Genomic DNA, 21,440 nt, shown 5'->3' on the forward strand with positions numbered 1-21,440 from the left:
TCATCATCGTATGACTATAGTATCAATCAATTAATAATCGTTGTAAAAGTTTTTCATTTTTGTTAATCCGCATCGCATTCGCAAATTGGACAATCGCAACAAACAAACAACATTGAACAATAATAATACGAATAATCGTTATTCAAACAGAATCGACAACGATCATTTTTTAAAAGTTTTTATTATTATAAACGTAGTAAAAAAAAATCATACAAAATTGAGCGAAATATTTTTACTAGTCCTAATAACGGCTGTTTGTCAGGTGGCAGCATTAGTTTTGGCGGAGGTGGTGGTCATTTTGGTGGTATTCAATTTCCATTACCACCAACACCACCAAAAGATAGTAGTACACCAGATCATTTAGCATCATCATCAGCATCATCATCATTTGGTGTATTTGCAGCGGCAATTGCTGCATCATCAACATCGTCGTCATCATCATTATCATCATCACCGGCATTATCGACGCAAAGCGGATTTTCAACATCATCAACAATACCAAATTCTATTTCATCGTATTCATCACTAATGATGGATCTAGTGCCGAATGCGGCTGAAACATCAGCTGCGGCTGCTGCATTAGCGGCTGCAGCGGCCGCTGCAATAGATATGAAACCTGGTTCTTATTATATGCCATCACATCATCAACAAACTAGCCAATTACATTCATCACAACAACAACAACAACCTCAACAAAATCCACAATCATCACAAACGGGTAATACCGGTAGTGGTGGTGGTCCAGGTGGTGGTGGTAATAATAATGGTTCATCATTAATATCACATCAATTACATCAACATCATCAACAACAACAACAACAGCATCAACAACAAACGCAATCACAAGCATCTTCAGCGTTAATCGCATCATCACATCATTTAAGTCATCATCTTCATCAACAACAACAACAACAACAGCAACAACAACAACAACAACATCATCATTCAACACATCTACAACATCATCAACATCAACATCCGCATCCACATTCACATCATCAACATCATCATATGCTTAATCAATTAAGTTCGGCTGCAGCATTAGGTAATGCAGCAGCAGCGGCAGCAGCCGCTGCAGCAGCAGCACAAGGATTAATTGGATGTGCAAGTACAAAACCACGTGAAGGTACTAATAATAATAATAATTCTAATAATAATAATAATAATAATACCTCATCGTCAACATCAACAACATCATCATCATCATCGGCAGAAACAGAAACAGAAACAATCGATCTAATTATTGCTAATAATAATAATAGTAATAATAGCCGTACAAGTAGAAATAGCCGAACAAATAATAATAATAATAATAATAATAATAATAATAATAGAAACAATAGTAATAGCAATAATAATGATAATTATAATGATAATGATGATGAAGATGATGATGATGATGATAATGACAATAATAATATTGTAAATGTTAATGAAAATAATAACGATGATGATAATAATAATGAAGATAATAATAATAATAATGATGATATTGATGATATTGATGATGATGATGATAATAATGATAATAATCGTCGATCAAATCAAAATATAAATACAAATACCGGTGGTAATATTATTGGTGGTAGTAATAATTTATTTAATTTTCATACATCATCAATATCATCATCATCACCATCATCAACATCATTAAGTCCATATTATACATCGGCTGCTGCATATGGACAAATGGCATCAGCCGCTGCTGTTGCAGCAAATTCTGTTGCATTAATGAATCAATCACATCAACAAAATATTGTTAATGATCATTCTATGCATCTTGGTTATCATCATCATCATTCTTCTCATCATCATCATCATCCAAATCATTCATCACAATTACATAATCCACATTCACATCTTCCACATTCAGTATCATCATCATCATCATTACAACAAACAACGACAACAAATTCATCAAATAGTCATACGGCTGCGGCTGCTGCCGCAGCAGCAGCAGCAGCGGCAGCTGCTGCTGCAAATCATCATTATCATCATCATCCATATAGTGCACAGAATCCATATGCTAATTTTAATCCACATCATTCGCATACGCATCCACAATCATCATCATCATCAACATCACCAAAATTAGGTGCAGGAAGTTTAACAGCAGCAGCGGCAGTTGCTGCATTAGGTGGTGGTAATAGTAGTCCAATATCATCAAATGGTCATCAGCATCATCATTTTTCACAACATCATCAACTTAGTGGTGGAAATAGTTTAGGTGGAAATAGTATCCATCATGGTCAAAATCCTTATCTTAATCATCATCATCATCATAATTTAAATAATAATCATAATTCTCATCACCATCATCATCAAACAATGACTAGCCAAAAAACTAATAATAATCATAATCATAATAATAACCGTGCCAAAGGTCGTTCCAATTCCGGAAAAGGTTTTCATTTTTTTTTCTTATTATTTTTGTTTTCGTTTTTTTTCGTTATTTTAATTTTTCAATTAACCCTTTATTTCCATTATGATTTTTTTTCAATTAATCTTTATTTTTTCGTTCTTTCAATTAACCCTTGCTTTATTTAATTAATTTTTTTTTGTTGTTTAATCCTTCCCTTCTCTTACCAAATTTTTCCATTCCGGTATTTACAACTTTTTAATCAAAGAACTATAACCAAAAAACTATTTCTGCTTCTGCTGCTGATGCATAATGATGATGATGATCAACAAGTTAAAAAAAATTATGCTTCATTTCATTTCATTTGCATATGATCATCATTCATTTTTTCATCATCCTATAATCGACAAAAAAAAAGAAAAGCAAACCATCATCATCATCATCAATTTACTTGAGCAAAAATTATTGAAATTTTCTTTTTCTCCAAACCAGGGACTTTTATAGTAGAAATAGCAATCATCGTCTATTTAACCAGACTTTTTTATTTTTTATACTTCTATAAAACATCTCTAATGTCTTTTTATATCATCTTTCTGTCTGTCTGTCTGTCTGTCTAACTATTTCGATACTAATATGATTTACTGACATTAACTCTTTACTTCTTTTAATGGATGCTAAATGTTGATGATGTTCAGCTGCTGCTGCTGTAACGCTATAAATTTATAACCTGAAAAAAAACTTTATTGAATTTTTCTCTTTGTAAAACTTTTTTTTAACACAATTTTTTCAAATTTTTTTGTTCATTACCAAAATAGAAGGCCGTGAATGTGTTAATTGTGGTGCAACATCAACACCATTATGGCGTCGTGATGGTACTGGACATTATTTATGTAATGCATGTGGTTTATATCATAAAATGAATGGACAAAATCGTCCATTGATCAAGCCTAAACGTAGGCTCGTAAGTGTAAGTGTAAGCGAAATTTTTGGTTTTTACATTTTTTTATACCTATTTCTATACACATACAACACAAACAATAATAATCATTACTTTGAATCGATTGATTGATTGATTGATTTGATCTGCCTACTTTTGTCATTTTCAAAGTTTTCTGCTGTCGTCAAAACTAAACATTGTTCCGGATCTCGTTTCTCGATCGAATGATAATCAAAAACAAATTTTCACTTTGAAATTTCAAAAATATCAATGACGATGATGATAATGATCATTATCATTTAGCTAGTTAGCGCCCGAATTTTTTTCTTTCCTTTATACTTTGGGTGTCGTGAATTGGCATGATGATGCCAGAAAAAAAATAACAACAGAAATTTCTTTTCCAGTTGAAAAAAAACGATACAAAAAAACAAGCCGACAATGATCGTTAGTTAAATACATAGTTAAAAGTCGAAAAGAAAAGAATAGAAAATTCTTCAGGATTTTTTAAGCATCCGTATCCGTGATATGACCTGCCTGTATTTTCTTTTCTTTTTTTTCTGATAATGTTTACCCGATGTATATGATTATCACCATCATCATCATCATTATTTATTCATAATATGGATAATGGTAGAGAAAAAAATAGTGATGATGATTTGATAATGATGGTGATGGACGAAAAAAAAATTTCAAATGATATCAATATCGATTGTTCAACTATCGATTATTGATTAACGAAAGATAATCTATCTTACACCTTACAGGTTCTAATAGAGAGAGAGAGAGAGAGAGAGAGAGAGAGAGAGAGAGAGAGAGAGAGAGAGAGAGAGAGAGAGAGAGAGAGAGAGAGAGAGAGAGAGAGAAAGAAAAATTAACCCTTTTTTAAATACACATTTTGATATTGACCAAAAATTGTTCCCCTTGTGTGTTTATAAGTGTTGATTAATGTGTTGATAAGTGATGATAAATAATTGTTTCACACACTATATTTTATTTGAAAATTATAAATTGTGTTGATAGTATGTTGAAGTGTTAAGTGGATATATGATGAAGAATAAAAAAAAATCCGGTTAAATAAAAAAGAAAAAAAGATCAAAATGGTAAGATAATGTCATCATCATCAGGTAGCATTATGAAATTGATAAAAAAAAAGGATGCTTCAAAAAAAACCATTATCATTATCATCATCAATCAGTCAGTCAGTCTGTCTGTCGTTTTTCTCTGGTGGAAAATGCCGACAATCTGAATGATAATAATCTCTCTCTCTCTCTCTCTCTTTATTTGAAATGATTGAAAATTAAACAATAAGAATAACAACGAAAAAGATCTAGATATCTGTGAAATATCAAAAGATAAACATCATGATTACGATATTTATGGAAAGGAAATGGATAAAGGCAATGATGATGAAATGAAAAAAATGATACGCGCAGTAGTTGTTGTTATTTCATGAAAAAAATCCCTTTTACCAGAGGTAAAGGTGAGAAAAGTGAATGAATGAATTTTCATTCATTCATAAAGTACATTACCTGGTGGTTAGTTATTCTGATCATATCTGAACCAGAAAAAAAATCCTTTTTTCTGATCATATCTTTCATCATCATCATCATCATCATTGTTATCAAAGGTAATTGGCCAATGATAAATGATCATTTCAAACAACAACAACATTTTGGTGTGAAAATGTAATATCAGATCTGTATCAGATTAGATTGATGATGATGATTATTATTTTTTTCAACTATATCAACATAATAGTGATCAAATTTTGTAGATTTAGATCTTCTTGTTGTTGTTGTTGTTTTTATTAATAAGATGTGCCGACAATTGATAATTTGTTGTTGTTGTTGTTTTCCTGATGAAATGGAAAATTTCCCCTAAAAAAAATTACGGGAAGTTTTTAAAAAAATAAAATAAAATTTCATTCAGTACGTGTGATTAACGATGTGGATAATTTGAAATTTCAAACAAAACAAAAAAAAACCCAAAGAAATTGAGAAATTTGAAAAAACAAAAAAGCAAAAAAAGTAAAATAAATGGCCATATCACGAATCAGAATATATCATCATCATCAAGAATGTGAAAGGTCAAATCGATTTTCAATTTTTTCTGTGGATGAAATTAACTAAAAGAAAAACGAAAAAAAAACTATTTAAAATTTCAATTAATCTTTAACTAAATTGTTACACATTTTGTGAACAGCAACAATAACTTTGTTTTTGAAAATGTCATCATCCTCCTGCTTATTCTTCTTCTTCATGGATTAGATTGGGTGCTGTTTTTTTCTACACGAAGAAATGATAATTTCCAGTGTTTTTCTGTGTTTCTTGTTGTTTGGACAAATTGATTATTTGCCGCAACAACAACAACAACAATTTGTCAGTCGGCAAAAAAACATTCAAATAAATTCAGTTTATTCATCACCAACCACCATCATCATTTCATGATTGACTTTGAATTTCTTCAGTTTTTTCATCTCTACCCAAAGATAATTCCGTGTTTGTCTCACGAATTATCATTATTTCATCTCTCGTTCTCTCATTTCAAACACAACAACAAAAATCATCTGTCAACACCTTGTTTACCCTGTTTGTTTGAAAAAAAAAGATTTCTTGATTTAATTTCTATTTTACCTTTCTTTCTCTCCTCTTCTCAATAACACCTGAGAAATAACATTTAAGAGAATGTGTGATTGTTGTTGTTGTTGTTGTTGTTGATTTGGTGGTAGTTTTTGTTGTTGTTGTTGCTTGCATTATCATTATCAATATTATCATCGTGACATTCATTCACTCTGTACATAGGACTCGTGACTGATGATCTTGAAAAGCAAGAGAGAGAGAGAGAGAGAGAGAGAGAATGAAAACATGATGATAACTTGTGTGTGTTAATAATATCAATATTTTTTTTTTGCCAAGATGAAATGAAAATTTTCACAAAACAACAACAATCTGAATCTTGAAAAAGCCAAAATCAAATTCCACCGGTTATTAAAAATGGTTTCATTTTATCTTTTTTCTGTTGTTTGTTTGTTGAAATTTGCATATTCGACATTTGTTTTTTAAAAAAATCAAAAAAAATTTGCATTTTATCATCATCATTAGACCAGCAATCGATACAATCGATTGATTAATCATCATTTGGTTTGGTTATTCTAAATTATGATTTTTTTCCGTTTCGTTTTTGTTTACTTTTATTCCGGGAATATATTACATTTATACAATTGTTTTTCAGAAAACAAAACAAAACAAAATTCAAATTGCCTTTTTTATCCCATCAATTATCATGATGATTATGATGATGATAATCATCATCATTATTGGCGATAATAGCCATTATCATCATCAACATTATCATCATAATAATGATGATTATAATGATGGTCTTTGATGATAATAATAATAATTTTTCATTTGTTTTTCGTTTGTTTTTTGTTTTTTTCGTTCTCGAAGTTCCTGAATCTTTTATTCATTTTTTTCCCTTTGTTCGACCACCTAGTTTGCTTTTTGTTGATTTTGGATTTTGGATTTTTGTTTTCAGTGGTTTTTGTTTTGTTTTGTTTTTTTGGAATCCATAATTTCTACAAAAAAAAATCTATCAATCAAACTGGAAAAAAAGGATAATTGATCGATCGATTTCTCTCTGTCCAAAATGATTTCCATAATATTTTCTCTATCTCTGTGTTTGTTTCTTGATGCTTTTCGCGGATTAATTAGATTTAGATTAGGGAAATTTCTTCTTCTTTAAAAAACTTTTTTAAAATTTCTGACTTAAATCCACCACCACCACAAACAAACAAACAATTAAATGAAAGCCAAACCCAAACAATCAATATTGTGCATCATCATCATCATAATGATCAACAAGGAAAATCAAAAATCGAATCCTTATTATTATCCTTATGATTATAACCAATTATATACATCGAATCAAAATCGATCATCAAACATCATCAACAGAAAATTTATTCAAAAAAAAACAATGAATTTGTTTTTCCATAACCTACCTGTATTTTACCATTCAATTTGTCGGAAAGTAGAAAATTTCTTCAATTTCTTTTCCTGTGTGTGGTTCACTTCACTTCACTCAAACAAACAAACAAACAATAATCAAAAACCGAACCACAAATAAACGTGCATCATCCATTTTCATCCTTGATGATCCTGATGATGATTTTTTTTAAAAAAGCTATGAAATTTGTAATTACACGCCAATTTTCATCTCATTATCCAATTCGTTTTTTGGTTCGATTATGGCCAAAACAACAACAACAACAACAGCTAAACTGGATGATGATCTCGATTTTTTTTCGTTTCGTTTCGTTTCGTTCATGTTTCATTCATTTATTTTTATTTTGTATTTTTTCGTTGTTGGTTGTTAGTTAATGTTGTTAGCCGATGCAATAATAAGTTTCTTCTCCCCATAAACATCCACATATTCTTATTAAATAGATATTGATGATTAATGTGATTAATGATCATCATCCTTGAATAACGTACGGCTCTCCGTTTGTTTGTGTGTGTGTGTGTTTGAGGTAACATCCTTACCGATTATCACCACCACCAACACCACCTAAAATTTGCTTGGTTTTTCCCCCACTGTTCGATCAACACCCACCCTCCTTTTTCGTTGATTATAATCACGATTGTGGTTGGCGGGTACAGTGTGTGTTAATAATCGAATCGAATCTATTGAATTTCCAAAGAAACAAAAAAAAAATTTTTGTTGTTTTTTTATGGCAAACAAAATTCACGGATTTACTTTTTGTCTTTCACAATCCAAATTAGAATTTATGAATTTTTTTTTGTTTTTGATCTATTTCAACAAATTTAGTTCAAATAGAAATTAATCTAATTGATTAATTTGGTAGAAATAGAACGAAACAGAAATTCAAACAGCAGCAGCTGATCAGAAGTAATTTGTCATCATCATTTTTGTTCACCAAACAAAAAAAAAACTTGAAAAATTTTTGTTTTGTCGGCTTTAAACAACATTTTCCAACCAGAATTAAATCAAGAATTTTGTTTCGCTGAATGTTCATTCTGAATTTTTCTGTGTTTTAACACTCACGAACAACAACAACAACAGCAAGAGCAAAAAAAACACCCTTGCTCACGATCTTCATCTCTCACTCACTATATTGGATCAATAATTAGCCAAAAAAAATCATCATCATTTTTTTTACCAGAAAAAAAAATCAAGGTGAGCCGTATGCTTTCCTGAATGAATGAATGAATGAAGGAATGGAGGGTTGATGAAACCAGGATTGGTGAAGAAACACAATCAATTCAACTTATTAACACGAATTTTATAAGAAGTTTTAGTGATGATGTGATGGTTCATCATCATCATCATTATTCGTTGATAATTAATGATCAATTTTTTTCTTGCACCTTGCTTGCACCCATCATCGTTTTTCTGTGAAAAAAAAGTGAAAAAATATCGATAGTTTTTTGACTGGCTGAGAATGGCTGACTTTTTTTCAAAAACGGAAAATGAATTTTCTTCCGTTGTCCAAAGTAGGCATTTTGATCTCAGTTTTGAAACAAAACAAAAACGAAACTAAATGATGACTTAATCATCATCATCATGATTATCATGATAATAATTCCGAATTGAATTGAATTTTGTGTAATTAGATCATCATCATCATTATTATCATTCAAGGTTCATTCAACCAAACCAAATAGACAAAACAAAAGCAAAAATGACAATAGCCTATCATCATCATTGACTTTTACATATTTTCTTTCCTATAATAATAACTGCTAACATCCAACATCAACAAAAATAACCAGTTTTTTTGCTTCTTTAGCCAAACCAAGCCAAGCAAAGCTTGCTCAATTCAATTGGCTATTGTTTTTTTTTTGTTTTTGTTTTGTTTAGCTACGCAATCTCTATAATTATATGGAATGATGATGATGATGATGATGATAAACAGAAAACAAAACAAAAACAGTTTGGTCAGGTTGGCCATCTCCTCCTATTCAATTATCTTTTTTTTTTGGTTTGAATTGACACATTAAGTGTGTTTGGTTTTTTCAGAGTTTTTTTTCCTTGGTTCGTGTGAGCAATTTGTCATAATTTTTCTTTTTCGAAAACTTAAAAAATTTTACGCGTGTTTGTGCAAACCACACACACACACACGTGTAATCAATCAATTGGTCAATTGGATTCTGGTCAAATATTTTAACCCTGATTGTAATTGATAAGTGCAGGGTTGCTTTTTTCTTTGATTAATTTGTCTCCAAATACCAGACAAAAATCGATAAAAAGTCAATCGATCGATTGATTGGTTTGATAATTTTCTGTTATGACCACCATTGGTGGTCAACCTAACTTGACTTGACTTAACTTTAAATTGATCAACTTTAGTCTAGTTTTTTATACAGCTTTCACCAGAAAAAAATATCACCATAAAACATACGCATGTTACAGACGAAAAAACTAAAACTAAGAAAATCCCCCCCTTAAATTTGTAATTTAAAAAAAATTCTAATTTTTTCGTTTCTATTTCGTTTTTTACAATATCGATTTTTTTTCAATCGTTTCAATCAAAAATGATAAAACGGAAAATGGAAAACAAAATGAAAAAAAAATAGCAACAATCGGCTGCCAGACGTGCAGGAACATCATGCGCCAATTGTAAAACAACAACAACAACATTATGGCGCCGTAATCATAATGGTGAACCAGTTTGTAATGCATGTGGACTTTATTATAAATTACATAACGTAAGTATTTCTTTGTTTGTTTTGTTTTGTTTTATTTTATTTTTGGCAAGAAATTTTGAAATTTGATAGCCATTAGAATCCAATGTGTAATATTTGTTGTTGTTGTGATTCTTGATCTTGATCTGGTTGTCTCGACGTTATTTTCCAACAAAAAAAAAAAAAAAGCCATAAATCGTCTCGCCCCTTCTATTATTTCCAACAAACCACACTAGCCACATGTCAAACCCAAAAACCAAAAACCATTGTCTGTTTGTTTTTGAGGAAGAAAAAAATAACCAGAATTTTAGCAACAAAAAAATCTGTAGACTAAACGTTTTTTTGGTTACTTTGAATCAAAGAATCGATATGAATCGTGCGAAAATTTAAAATTTTCAAAATTTTCAAAATTTTTAAATTTTTAAATTTTTAAATTCAATTTTTGTTGACCAGGATTACCAGATTCGTTTTCTTGTTTTTTTTCGATTAATCTAATTGAAATCTTCTTTTCTGGCTGTTTTTCTTCTCTTGTTTTTTTTTTTTGCTGACGCCCAGTTAAATATTTTCAAATTCAAACTTTTATTGACCGCCTTTTTTGAACTTTGAACTAAAAATCGATTGATTTGATCGATTTGATCGATTGAATCTATAAATATGATGTGTGTGTGTGTGTGTGTGTGTGTTTTTGAAGAAAATCTATAATTTTCTTCAAAGAAAAAACCTTTCTTTCTTTCCATTCCACCATTAAATCAATTTGAATTGAAACAAAACAAAAAGAAAGAAAGAAAAGTCAAACAGATCATCATCATCATCATCGGATGAAAGAAAAACAAAAACAGAAAGAAAGAATCTTTGTTTGTTGTTTTGTTTTCAATGGTTTTTCATCATCATCATCATTAGGAATGTGAAACAAAAAAGAAAATACAATGTTACATTGTGTAAAGAGAAAAGTCAAAGTCAAAGTTGGTCAGTCAATCACACAAGCATTTCTTTCAATTGTTTGTTTCTTCTTGTTTCTTTGAATCTTTTACTCTTTTCTTCCATATACCAATAGCTAACTTGTTCCAGAAAAAAACAACAACAGCAAAATTTTCAATTGTTTTTTGCTGGGTTAGTTTTTGGTTGTCTGATTTACATTTTACGAATTCGTGTGCATAAATATTTTCAGTTTCAATCATTTTGTTGTTGTTGTTTTTGAATTGTCAAAAAAGCAAAAAACAAAAAATTTTAAAATTGACCTAACTGCCAGGGGGACAGACGACGACGACGACTATGACGTCGTCTTGGTCATCATCATGGAACTAAGAAAACTAGTCTAGACCATGTGACTTTTTTTCTTCTTCTTCTTCCTTCTGTTCATTTTTGACTCTTCAAAAAAAAAAAAAAAAAAAAAAAAAAAATGTCATTTTGGTTATTCACTTGGGTTCATTTTTTTTGTTTTGTTTCAAAAAAAAGTTCTTGTTTTTTCTGTGAAATGAGAATGGGAGAGAGAGAGAGAGAGAGAGAGAAAGCAATTAGTTAATCTTACGGTTATTTGATAAAGAAAAAATACTGGGTAGACTATTTTGACTATATATTGGTGGCTATAGTTGAATCCTTTTTTTTGTGTCTCGAATTTATTTTTTTGTCAATAAACATTTGTCTGACTGACTGAATGACTGACTAGATAAGAGAAATTTAATCACCAACCAGAAAAGAAACACATTGTCTCTGTGTTTGGTCAGTTTGGTCAGTTTGGCCAGTTTGGTCAGTTTTTTTTCATATACAACGGGAGGTCTCTTCATGTAATCATTATCATTTCAATGATGATGGTAATGAAAATTTTTTGTTCAAGACCAAAAGATTCCTGATCTAGATTTTTCAATCAAGGGAATGCAAAACAACAACCAGTGGACAAAACAATAAATATTTGAAATTCCAATTGTAATTCGGAAACAAACAAAATGACCAATGACCAAATTCACTAATCACTAATTAACTCACTAGCCATTTGGGTGATTGTATAAATTTAAATATCAATATAGATGGCGCTTGATGTTACAAATGTTTTTTTCAAATGGATCAATTCTTTGTTCTGGCTATTATTTTCAAACAAAAAAAAAAAAAGATTTCTCAATTGTCGGCTATTTATACACAAACAACATACAAAACAAAACGATATCCAATCGAGACAATTTCTTTTTTTCTTTGACAAAAGTCAAAAAAATTGATTCAAAAACTCAAAACAAACAAGCCCCTGGCTTTTTTTTTTTTTGAATTTGATTTTGTTTAACCATCAACCACACAAGCAGTAAATAAGCGTTTTTTTTACCAGAGAAATCCGAATAATAATAATAAAAAAAAGGTTTTTTCTTTTTTCTATTGTGTCAATTGTGTGACTTTCAAGTTGCTCGTTTTGTTTTGTTGTTGTTATATTCAATTGTTATTATTATTTGAATAATAAAAGATTTTCCTTTTTTTCTCCATTCATTTCATTTCAATTGAAAATCAATCAATCAATCAATTTTATTATTATTATTATCTGGCCAGGAAAATTGTCTCCAATTTCCAAACAAAACAAACAAACAAAATGATGATGATGATGATGTGGACAAATTGAATTCAAATTTTGAAAGTTAAATTTGAAAACTAATTCATATAATAATAAAAGAAGTGACAGTTTTATTTTCTTTTTGTCAATGAAATTGATACACTGAAAAAAATGTATCAAAAGTTTTTTTTTGTTGTTCCAATTGGATCGACTAATAATAATAATGGTTGAAATTTTGAATGAAAACGTCATTTATGAATGAGTGGAAAGATTCCATTATTACAAAATTAGATTTATTAGTCGAATCATAACATGGTAAAATGAAATTTGATAAAACAAAAATGAAAATTTGCTCGTGTATATCACTAATGGCCGTAAACTAATGATCGTTTTGAATGAAAACATTTTTGCAGTGAACCACGAATTTTTCTTCGAAAAGAAAAGAAAGAAATTAGCCCAACCAACCAACCAACCAACCAACCAAACAAACCACCCTGAAGATAAGAATTTTCGTGCACATCCAAAAAATCAAAGGTCAATCAAAATAGATCATTATTTGTTTTTGTTTTTTATTTTCATCAATTTGGTCATCATTTTAAAGGGGCGATAGTTTCCTTGAAATTCTTTTTCTTTTTAATCATTCTGGATGATTATGATGTTGATGATTCGCGTGTACACACACACACACTCAAAAACAAAAACATTCTAATTATTTGATTGATCATTCAAAAAACAAAACAAAAAAACAAAGCAAAGCAAATCAGGAAAAGCCAAAACTAAAACCACCAAAAATGGCTTCATTTAGTCGAAATAATGATGATGATTATGATGATGATGATTTTGCTACATTACTACATTATTTATAATAATGACCTCCGGTCAAAGGTCATTGAATAATAATAATAATCATTATAATAAAGACAACAACAACAACAACAACAATATCTTAATATGAAATGAAATGAATAGAATTGTTTCATTTGAAATTGTTGTTGTTGTTGTTGTTGATGAACCACACACAAACATTGTAACACCAACCAACCAACCAAATGAAGAAAAATGACAAATGACAATTGTAATTCAAATTTTTCTTTCTTATCTTTTTGTTTTGTTTCGTTTCATTTTCTTCTTCATTAATCGGTCAACCATTAATGTGGAAATAAGAAAAAAAAATTTTTGTCTTGTCTTGTCTTGTCATTTGTCGTCATCATCGTTGAATTTTTCAGATCAATGATTCTTTGTGTGTTTGGTTAAAAAGTTGTTGTTGTTTCTCTTTGCATATTCATTCATTTCACATTTCCAGTAAGAAAAGTTTGTTTGTTTAAGAAAATTTTCTTTTCCTTCTATTAAACAATCTGCATTCTCTCTTTCTCCCACAATCTTTTGCGTCGAGAATTGTTGTCGCCATATCAAACATTTTTTTAAAAACATCAACATCGAAGACGAAGACTACGACGTCTTCGTAAACCCAAAAGCCAAAAGCCAAAAAAAAACGGTCTGGACAAAACGTCGCCTTGTCCGTTTTCGTTTGTTTCCAAACGAAAAAAAAATTCTTATGAATGAATGAATGAATGAAACTTGTGTCTAGCCTTTTTGTTTCATTTCACATTTCACATTTTGTTACGTTTGAATTGAATTTTTTGCAGATTTTCGTTGTAAACATCAATAAAATATTCAAATGATGATGTTGACAATGATGATGATGATTTTGTTTTTTTACCATTCTGTTGATTGATTGATGTTATATTTTTTTTTGTTCTCAAAGAATCTTAAGAAACCAGAAAGTTTTGTTTGCTGCTGCTGCTGCTGAATGCAGAAAAAGATGCAACAACAAAATTATTATTAATGAAAAAAACAGGTAAAGGTGATGATCGTTTTCTTTTTTTCCACAAAAACCATCATCATCTTCGGGTAATGACCATGGTGGTGGTGGTGAATTGGTCATTATCATCACCAAAGAAGAAAAATTTTTTTCTTCACCCAAAACACATTGTGTTAATGATCATCATCATCATCATTATCAATACACCATACACACACACATTCCATAAACACTTGAACATCATTCATTCATTCATTTATCGATTGTTTCGTTTTTTTTTCGTGTCATCATCATCATCAATGAATATTGAATACGATAATGGTCGACTTTGACCAACAATATCGTTGATGATTTTTTCTTCTTTTTTGATTTTTTTTTGTTTCCCCATTCCATTCATTCATTTGTCGGCATCTTTTTCTCCGATTTTATATATCATCATCATCATCATCGAAATAAAGAAAGAAAAAACCAGAAAAATAGTTTTTCAAAAAACGGAAATTTCGATTTCGAAATTCAAAATTTTTCGTTTTTTTCTGAGTCTTCAAAATTCGATGACTATGACGACCGACTGACGATTGTTGTTGTCGACGAATTGATGATGATGATTATGATGATCTTTTAAGGAAAAACAAAACAAAACGACGCCAATAAGTCGCTCGCCATAACCAAAAAAAAAAAAAAAAAAAAAAAAAAAACAAGAAGGAAGAAAAGTTTCTTTTTGCGCAATATGGTTTATTTAGATAGGAAAAAAAAGCCAAACATTTTTTCTGTTGTTGTTGTTTGGATCGAATATCGAGAGAATACGATATTCTTTCAAGTTGTTTTCCTTGGTTTTAAAAATGTGACATCGTTGCATCAAGAGCATCGTCGTCGTCAAACATTCAAACATTCTGCTCAATTGACAATGTAACGATGTTTTAATTGGTTTATCTTGTCATCATCATCATCATCATCAGCAGAAATTGATTTCATTCATTCAAAGATTTTTCTCAATTCACAGGTTTCAAATTACTCTAATTTTTTTTCTAACCAGAAAAAAACCCAGTAGTAGTAGTAGAAATAGTTTCTAAAAATGTTTTTATTTTAAAAAAATAGTTTCAAATTACCAAATCTTGATAATCTTTTTTTGAAAGAAAAAAAAATGTTTTTTTTGTTTTGTTTTGTATTTTTTTTTCGTTTTTAAAACGATACAACAAGGGTGTGCTGCACACGCGAATGATTTTTTTTTCTTTGGCTTTTTTTTTCTTCAAAATGTGCATGTGTGGGTGGAAATAGAAACTTTGAAAACTTTGAAATTTTTGAAAAATCTGATTACATAACCATAAATTCAAAAGATAAACATTTAAACGAAATGTAAATGTCATAACATTATTTTTCTTTCTTTGGTTTTTTTAAAAAAAAACTTGACTTTAACATTGGAATTTTTTTGGTTTGATGATCATAAATTTTCTTTTTCTTGATCAAAAAACCATTGCTAATCCGGTAAATACGGATTTTGTGGTCGAAAAAATACGGTTATTTTATTTTTGATCTTTCAAAAATCAAAAACGAATCAACCAAGTCATATGAAGGTCAAAGGCACCTAACACTACTACACTACTACTATTACTTTAACTAAGCACAATTCATTTGAAGATCAAAATAATAATAAAAATTGTGACAGGTTAAAGTAAAATTTATTGACCATAATAATATTGTATTTCCTATATGGATGGATGGATGGATGGATGGTTAGAATGTTTAGAATGTTTACCATCATCAGCATAAGGTGCTATAATTTATAATAATGTAGTAAATTGGGTGGTTAATTATTACCGTGTGTGTGTGCGTTTGTGTTACTCTGAATGTTTGGTTTTTTTTTGTTGATGTTTCAAAAATGAGGGGGGGAAATTCATTCATTCATTCATTGAAAATGTTACAATTTTTTGTTTGTTGTTTTTTGTGTAACAATATCCTATAGGAAAATTTTTCCTGTTTTATTCAAATTTGTCCCGGGAAATTTCTGTTTCCCGGATTTTTGTAAACAACAGAATCATCATCAACAATAATAACTGAAACAGCCGCATCAATTTAAATGAGAGAAAAATAAGGTGTGAAACATAACACATTAAGCGATTCTTGGGATGAATTGAAAATCGGCTTTGTTTATGTTTTTTTTAAACCAAACCAAACAACTTGTTGTTTGGGCTTGTTAATCATTATCGAGTGCCAGAGCCAGAGAGTGAGAGTGAGAAATTGATTAATTATCAGGATTTTTTTTCTTCCACTTGCTAAATGAAAATGTGAAAATGTAAAATACACACGTTGTTAAATTGGAAAACAAAAAAAAATTGTTTCACGATTAACATTTGTTCGGTTGTTAATGTTAATGTTTGCTCGATTCTTTCTTTTTGTTTTAATCATGAATTTTTTTTTACATTTACAAGTGTGTGTGTGATGTATTACATAATAATTATTACTAGTTTTCTTCTAGAATCTATTGTTTTTTACATGAATATTATTATTGTTTGTGCCCGAGTGTGTGTGTATGTTTTAATTGTAATTTAAGCGGTGATGATGGAGAAAAATCTCATCAGTGTTTTTCAGGTAAATTAATGAGGTAAACAACAATAAATAATGAAAAGAAAAAAACAATGAACCTTGAGATGATTTTCGATTATTACTTTTACTATTTTCACTGAAGAGATGCTAAAATGAATGAATGAATAATAACGATGTTCAATCAAAAAAATCAAAAACCAAAAACCAATTTCAAATCCAGATCGATAAAAACACAGGGGCGCACGTGTGTTTTTTCAAAGTTTTTTTCAAAAATTTTTCAAAAAATTCTCTGTTTCTGTTTCTGTTTCTGTGTTTCGCATATTACCCAATAGAAGAATGAATCTTTTTCTCTGTGCACGCTTTGCTTTTTTTCTCCTTTTTTTTCGGTTTTGTAATTGGTGAACAATCAAAAAGAAGAAAAGAAAAGAAAAATCGACATCCAATAATACAAGATACCAAGATAACAAGATTATTATTATTGAATAATAAGCCCGGTTATAACTGACATTTTTTTTTAAAAAAAAACATTGATCTTATCATCATCATCAATGTCTATTCAATTTTTGATTTTGGTTTTTAGATTTTGAATTTTGGTTTTTGCGTTGTTTTTGCTGTTCAATTCAGATTCAATCATCCGGAATCGAATCATTTTGATTTCAGTCGATCAAGCTAATTCTTTGGTTAAATTTTTTTTTTTTTTGAAAAAGTTAAACAAAGGTGGTGGTGGTCTTTTCTTTTCTTTATTGATGGTGGTGGTATTACGGCTACCGTATAAATGATTTTTGATTTCTTATCAGATCAGATCAAATCTGATTCGATAATTTGATTTGATTTGATGTGACCGACTTTTTGGTTTTCAAATGACAAGTGATTACGATTCTCTCAATCAATCAATCACTCCGTAATTGTTTGTGGTGAAACAATTTTTTGGTTTTTGCCAAAAGAAATGACCATTGTTTTAACACCAACCAACCAACCACCAATGACGTTTGTTATGATTGACAGATTTTTGATTTTGGGTTTGAACCGTAGAAAAATGCCAAAAAACAAGAAAATTCCTATTTCTGATCATCATGATGGTCATAATCATTTTTTCGTTATTATTTGAAGAGAAATTTTCCCGGGAAAAAATTGGTTTTTGGGAAACTTTTCTCAGAAAGCAAACAAAAATTTCATTATTTTAATAACCCAAACACACATATATAACATAAACCAGATTTCTCCAATTACATAATTAAGAAAGAAAAAAAATGTTGAATTTTTTTTTTTTAAAAAACTTTGAAAACATTTTTTAATTTAGCTAATAAAACGTGTTTCCATGGAAAAACACGAAACAAAACGAAACATCATGCAGCACGCGCACTATGCTTGTTGTCAATTTGATTCTGGCTGGCTGTCTCTGGATTCAATTTGCCTGACGGGTCGGGATTTTTTTTTTTTGAATTTCATTTCGGTGTTTGGTGTGTTTGCTGTGTGTGTGTGTAAACCAACTCTTAAATTTAATTAATTTTTTTTTCTGTGAACATCAATTTTGGGTTTATAATCTTACTTTCTCTCTGTCTGTCTCTAAACGAAAATTCCCGAGAAACTTTTTTTTTCCGAGAAAATTTATGAATCAATCATAACAACAACAACAGAATTGGTTAATAGAATCTTAGCTAATTACATAATTAATATAATTATGTAATGAAGAAAAAAACCAGAAAAAAATATTTCGTAGAATTGAAGGTCGACGGTTGATTCTTGCGATGATTCTGTACAAAGCAAAAATGAAAAATTCTTATCTCGGTTTTTTATTCCTGAAAATAACAAAAAAATTCCAGAAACTTTCTGGTTTCTTTTGTTTCGACCAGAAAAAAATTTGCTGATAACGATGAATTCCATTACTTACTTTTGACACTTTTTTTTTATGAATAATGTTTTTTCATTACCTGAAAACAAAGATAATGATAATTTTAATTAGCAAAAAAAAAAAATTACTTTTTTCGGGAGAAGAACATCCATTTCACGTAATTTGAATACACACACACTGTCTCTCTCTGTGTTTGTGGGAAATGAAATAATAAAAATCTTTTTTTCCTGGTTTCCAAAAAACTGAAGAAAATCCTTAACACTTCTTCGTTGATATTATCAATCTGAGAAAAAAAATGGCGGAAATTTCTGTTTTTTTCATTTCATTGGAACTTGTAAGGGAGATTATTGCCCGAAGATTTTTTTCTTCAGCTGTCAAATCTGATCAATAGTCCGTTGATGATGATGATGATTGAAACTAGAGCATCTTTTTTTTGATTATTTGGAAATAGCTGTGCTATGAATATTGATGGTTTTTTATTTTTTTAGTTTTTTATAAGTTAATTTAATTTTGTTTTTTTTTCCTGTTTTCTTTTTCTTAAATCCAAACAGGTAAATCGTCCATTAACAATGAAAAAAGAAGGTATACAAACACGTAATCGTAAATTATCATCAAAAGGAAAAAAGAAAAAAAATATTGGTGGTGGTGGTAATAATAATAATCATGGATCATCATTAAGTGGTGGTGGTCATCATAATCATCATCATCAACATCAACATCATCATTTAGGTGGTGGTGTTGGTGGGAATATTGGACATAATGGAAATTTATCACATGTTTCATCATCATTAGGTGGTGGTGGTTTACAATCAAATAATAATACAACAAATTTAATATCAATGTCTGATTGTATAAAACCATTTGGTCATAATATTGAACATAATAAATTTGGTCAAACATTTGGTCATGGACAATTATCATCGACAACAGCAGCAGCCGCAGCAATGAATTCAATGTCAGCAATGTCAGCTGTTAATCATTATATGCAACATGCACATTCAGCCGTAGCAGCAGCAGCCGTTGCAAATGGAACAACACCATCATCCGTATCATCGGCAACATCCGCATCCGCATCATCATCAGCATCGGCTGCAGCAGCAGCAGCTGCCGCTGCTGCTGCTGCAATGAATAATATGAATATGAATATGAATATGAACATGAACATGAATATGAATATGTCGATGAATATGAATATGCCAATTTCAATGACTGGTTCACCATTTATTGGTACACCAACATCAATGACACATCATTCACATCATCATCATCATATGACTGCTGCAAGTCATAATGCAGCAGCAGCAGCTGCTGCTGCTGCCGCTGCTGCTAATCATCATACGGCTTCTTCAAGTCTTTCTAGTTTAACATTACCATCAACTGGATCGATGCTTGGTTCATCTGGTATTAATAGTATGGTTGGTGCTATGGCTTAAAAAATACAAGACACATATAAGATTCATCAAGAATTTTGGTCAAAGAAATCAACCGAACCAGTTTAGAATATTATTCGTAAATCAAAAAAAAAACGAAACGCATCTCATAATCATCATTATCATCATATCAAATGGAATCAAAAAATATTGAAAAAAACTGGAACCTCTAACGCCATCTATCGTAGTCGAATACAAAACTAATAATTATCATTATTCATTCATTCATCATTTTATCTATCATCAAAAAAACAAACAAAACAACAAACAAATACCGAAAACAAAACACGTGTGCCAATCTATCATCATCATTATATCGTTTATCTTTCCCCACTTTTATCTACTTTCTCTTTTTCGATGTTATCAATCAATCGAAAGTTTAACAAAAAAAAAAAAAAAAATTGTTGCTTGGACCAAGAAATGATGCAGAAATGAATACATTGTACAGTTACTATCTCCTATCTATTTTTAAACAACAAATTTTTTTTTGTTCGAATAAGAAATCTGGTCCATACATAAGAATATTCGGTTTTGAACATCTTATATCATTAATCCTTTATATCATTCAACAAACAAAACTTTATTCATTTTCATTTTGAAAATTTCAATCATTGATTATTGATTATTAATTGCTAATTATTATTGCTTGATTATCGATTATTGAATGAAACAAAATTATTGATTAATTATTTGAAAAATTATTGCAATTCATGATTTATATAAATTCATCATCATCATCAATTGATTGGCATTCAGATCATCCGCAGACACACTCTGCATTTTTTTCTCTTTCATCAAACAAATCAATGCAACCAAAAGGGTTAATTCTCTCTCTCTCTCTCTCTCTCTCATCATCAATGGGCAGATATAAATGGACAAACAACATCCAATCAATTTAACATACACATACACACATATTACACTACAATATTTGAATTTAGGATCAATTCTTTTCTTTTTCATTCATTCATTCAATATTTTATCATTTTGTTTCTTTTCGGTTTGTTTTCAACTTTTTTTCACATCTTTTTCATTTCAAAATACCTATTCATCCAATAAAATACGATTTTTTTTCCTTCTTCTTCTTATTCTTATTATTATTCTTACGAAAACAAATGTCTTATTCATTCATTCATTCATTATAATTATAATTATAATAACTACTATTATATATTTGACTACTATTATTTGAATAATAATAATAATAATAATTGAATGAATTTCAAAAAAATGAAAATTATAATTATTATAATTATAAATAT

At 29.6% G+C, this 21,440-nt stretch overlaps 1 protein-coding gene across 4 annotated transcripts; it reads left to right on the forward strand.

Moving 5' to 3' along the window:
• Nucleotides 1-384: 384 nt before the first annotated feature.
• LOC113794173 (uncharacterized) lies at nucleotides 385-21,260 on the forward strand. Of its 4 annotated transcripts, none has more exons than XM_075822507.1 (5): nucleotides 385-1,126; nucleotides 1,874-2,404; nucleotides 3,175-3,332; nucleotides 9,896-10,027; nucleotides 19,300-21,260. In XM_075822507.1, the coding sequence occupies exons 1-5, from the start codon at nucleotides 529-531 to the stop codon at nucleotides 20,179-20,181; spliced, it is 2,301 nt and encodes a 766-aa protein (XP_075678622.1). In that variant the 5' UTR covers nucleotides 385-528; the 3' UTR covers nucleotides 20,182-21,260. The 4 variants fall into 4 exon arrangements, with proteins under 4 accessions (XP_075678622.1, XP_075678623.1, XP_075678624.1 ...); XM_075822508.1 differs by having other exon boundaries at nucleotides 3,175-3,326; XM_075822509.1 differs by having other exon boundaries at nucleotides 1,874-2,383.
• Nucleotides 21,261-21,440: the final 180 nt, after the last annotated feature.

The sequence above is a fragment of the Dermatophagoides pteronyssinus genome, unplaced genomic scaffold, assembly GCF_027571235.1.
Source record: "Dermatophagoides pteronyssinus isolate colony J.1.1.1.1 unplaced genomic scaffold, Derpt_VIB-CSIC_2022.12 sq0017, whole genome shotgun sequence".
Lineage (NCBI taxonomy): Eukaryota > Metazoa > Arthropoda > Arachnida > Sarcoptiformes > Pyroglyphidae > Dermatophagoides > Dermatophagoides pteronyssinus.

Coding starts and splice junctions, on each gene's coding strand:
- LOC113794173 (XM_075822507.1), top strand. CDS start 529: ATGATGGATCTAGTGCCGAATGCGGCTGAAACATCAGCTGCGGCTGCT. Junction 2,405..3,174: donor TCGTTCCAATTCCGGAAAAG/GTTTTCATTTTT, acceptor TTACCAAAATAG/AAGGCCGTGAATGTGTTAAT. Junction 3,333..9,895: donor GTAGGCTCGTAAGTGTAAGT/GTAAGCGAAATT, acceptor AAAAAAAAATAG/CAACAATCGGCTGCCAGACG.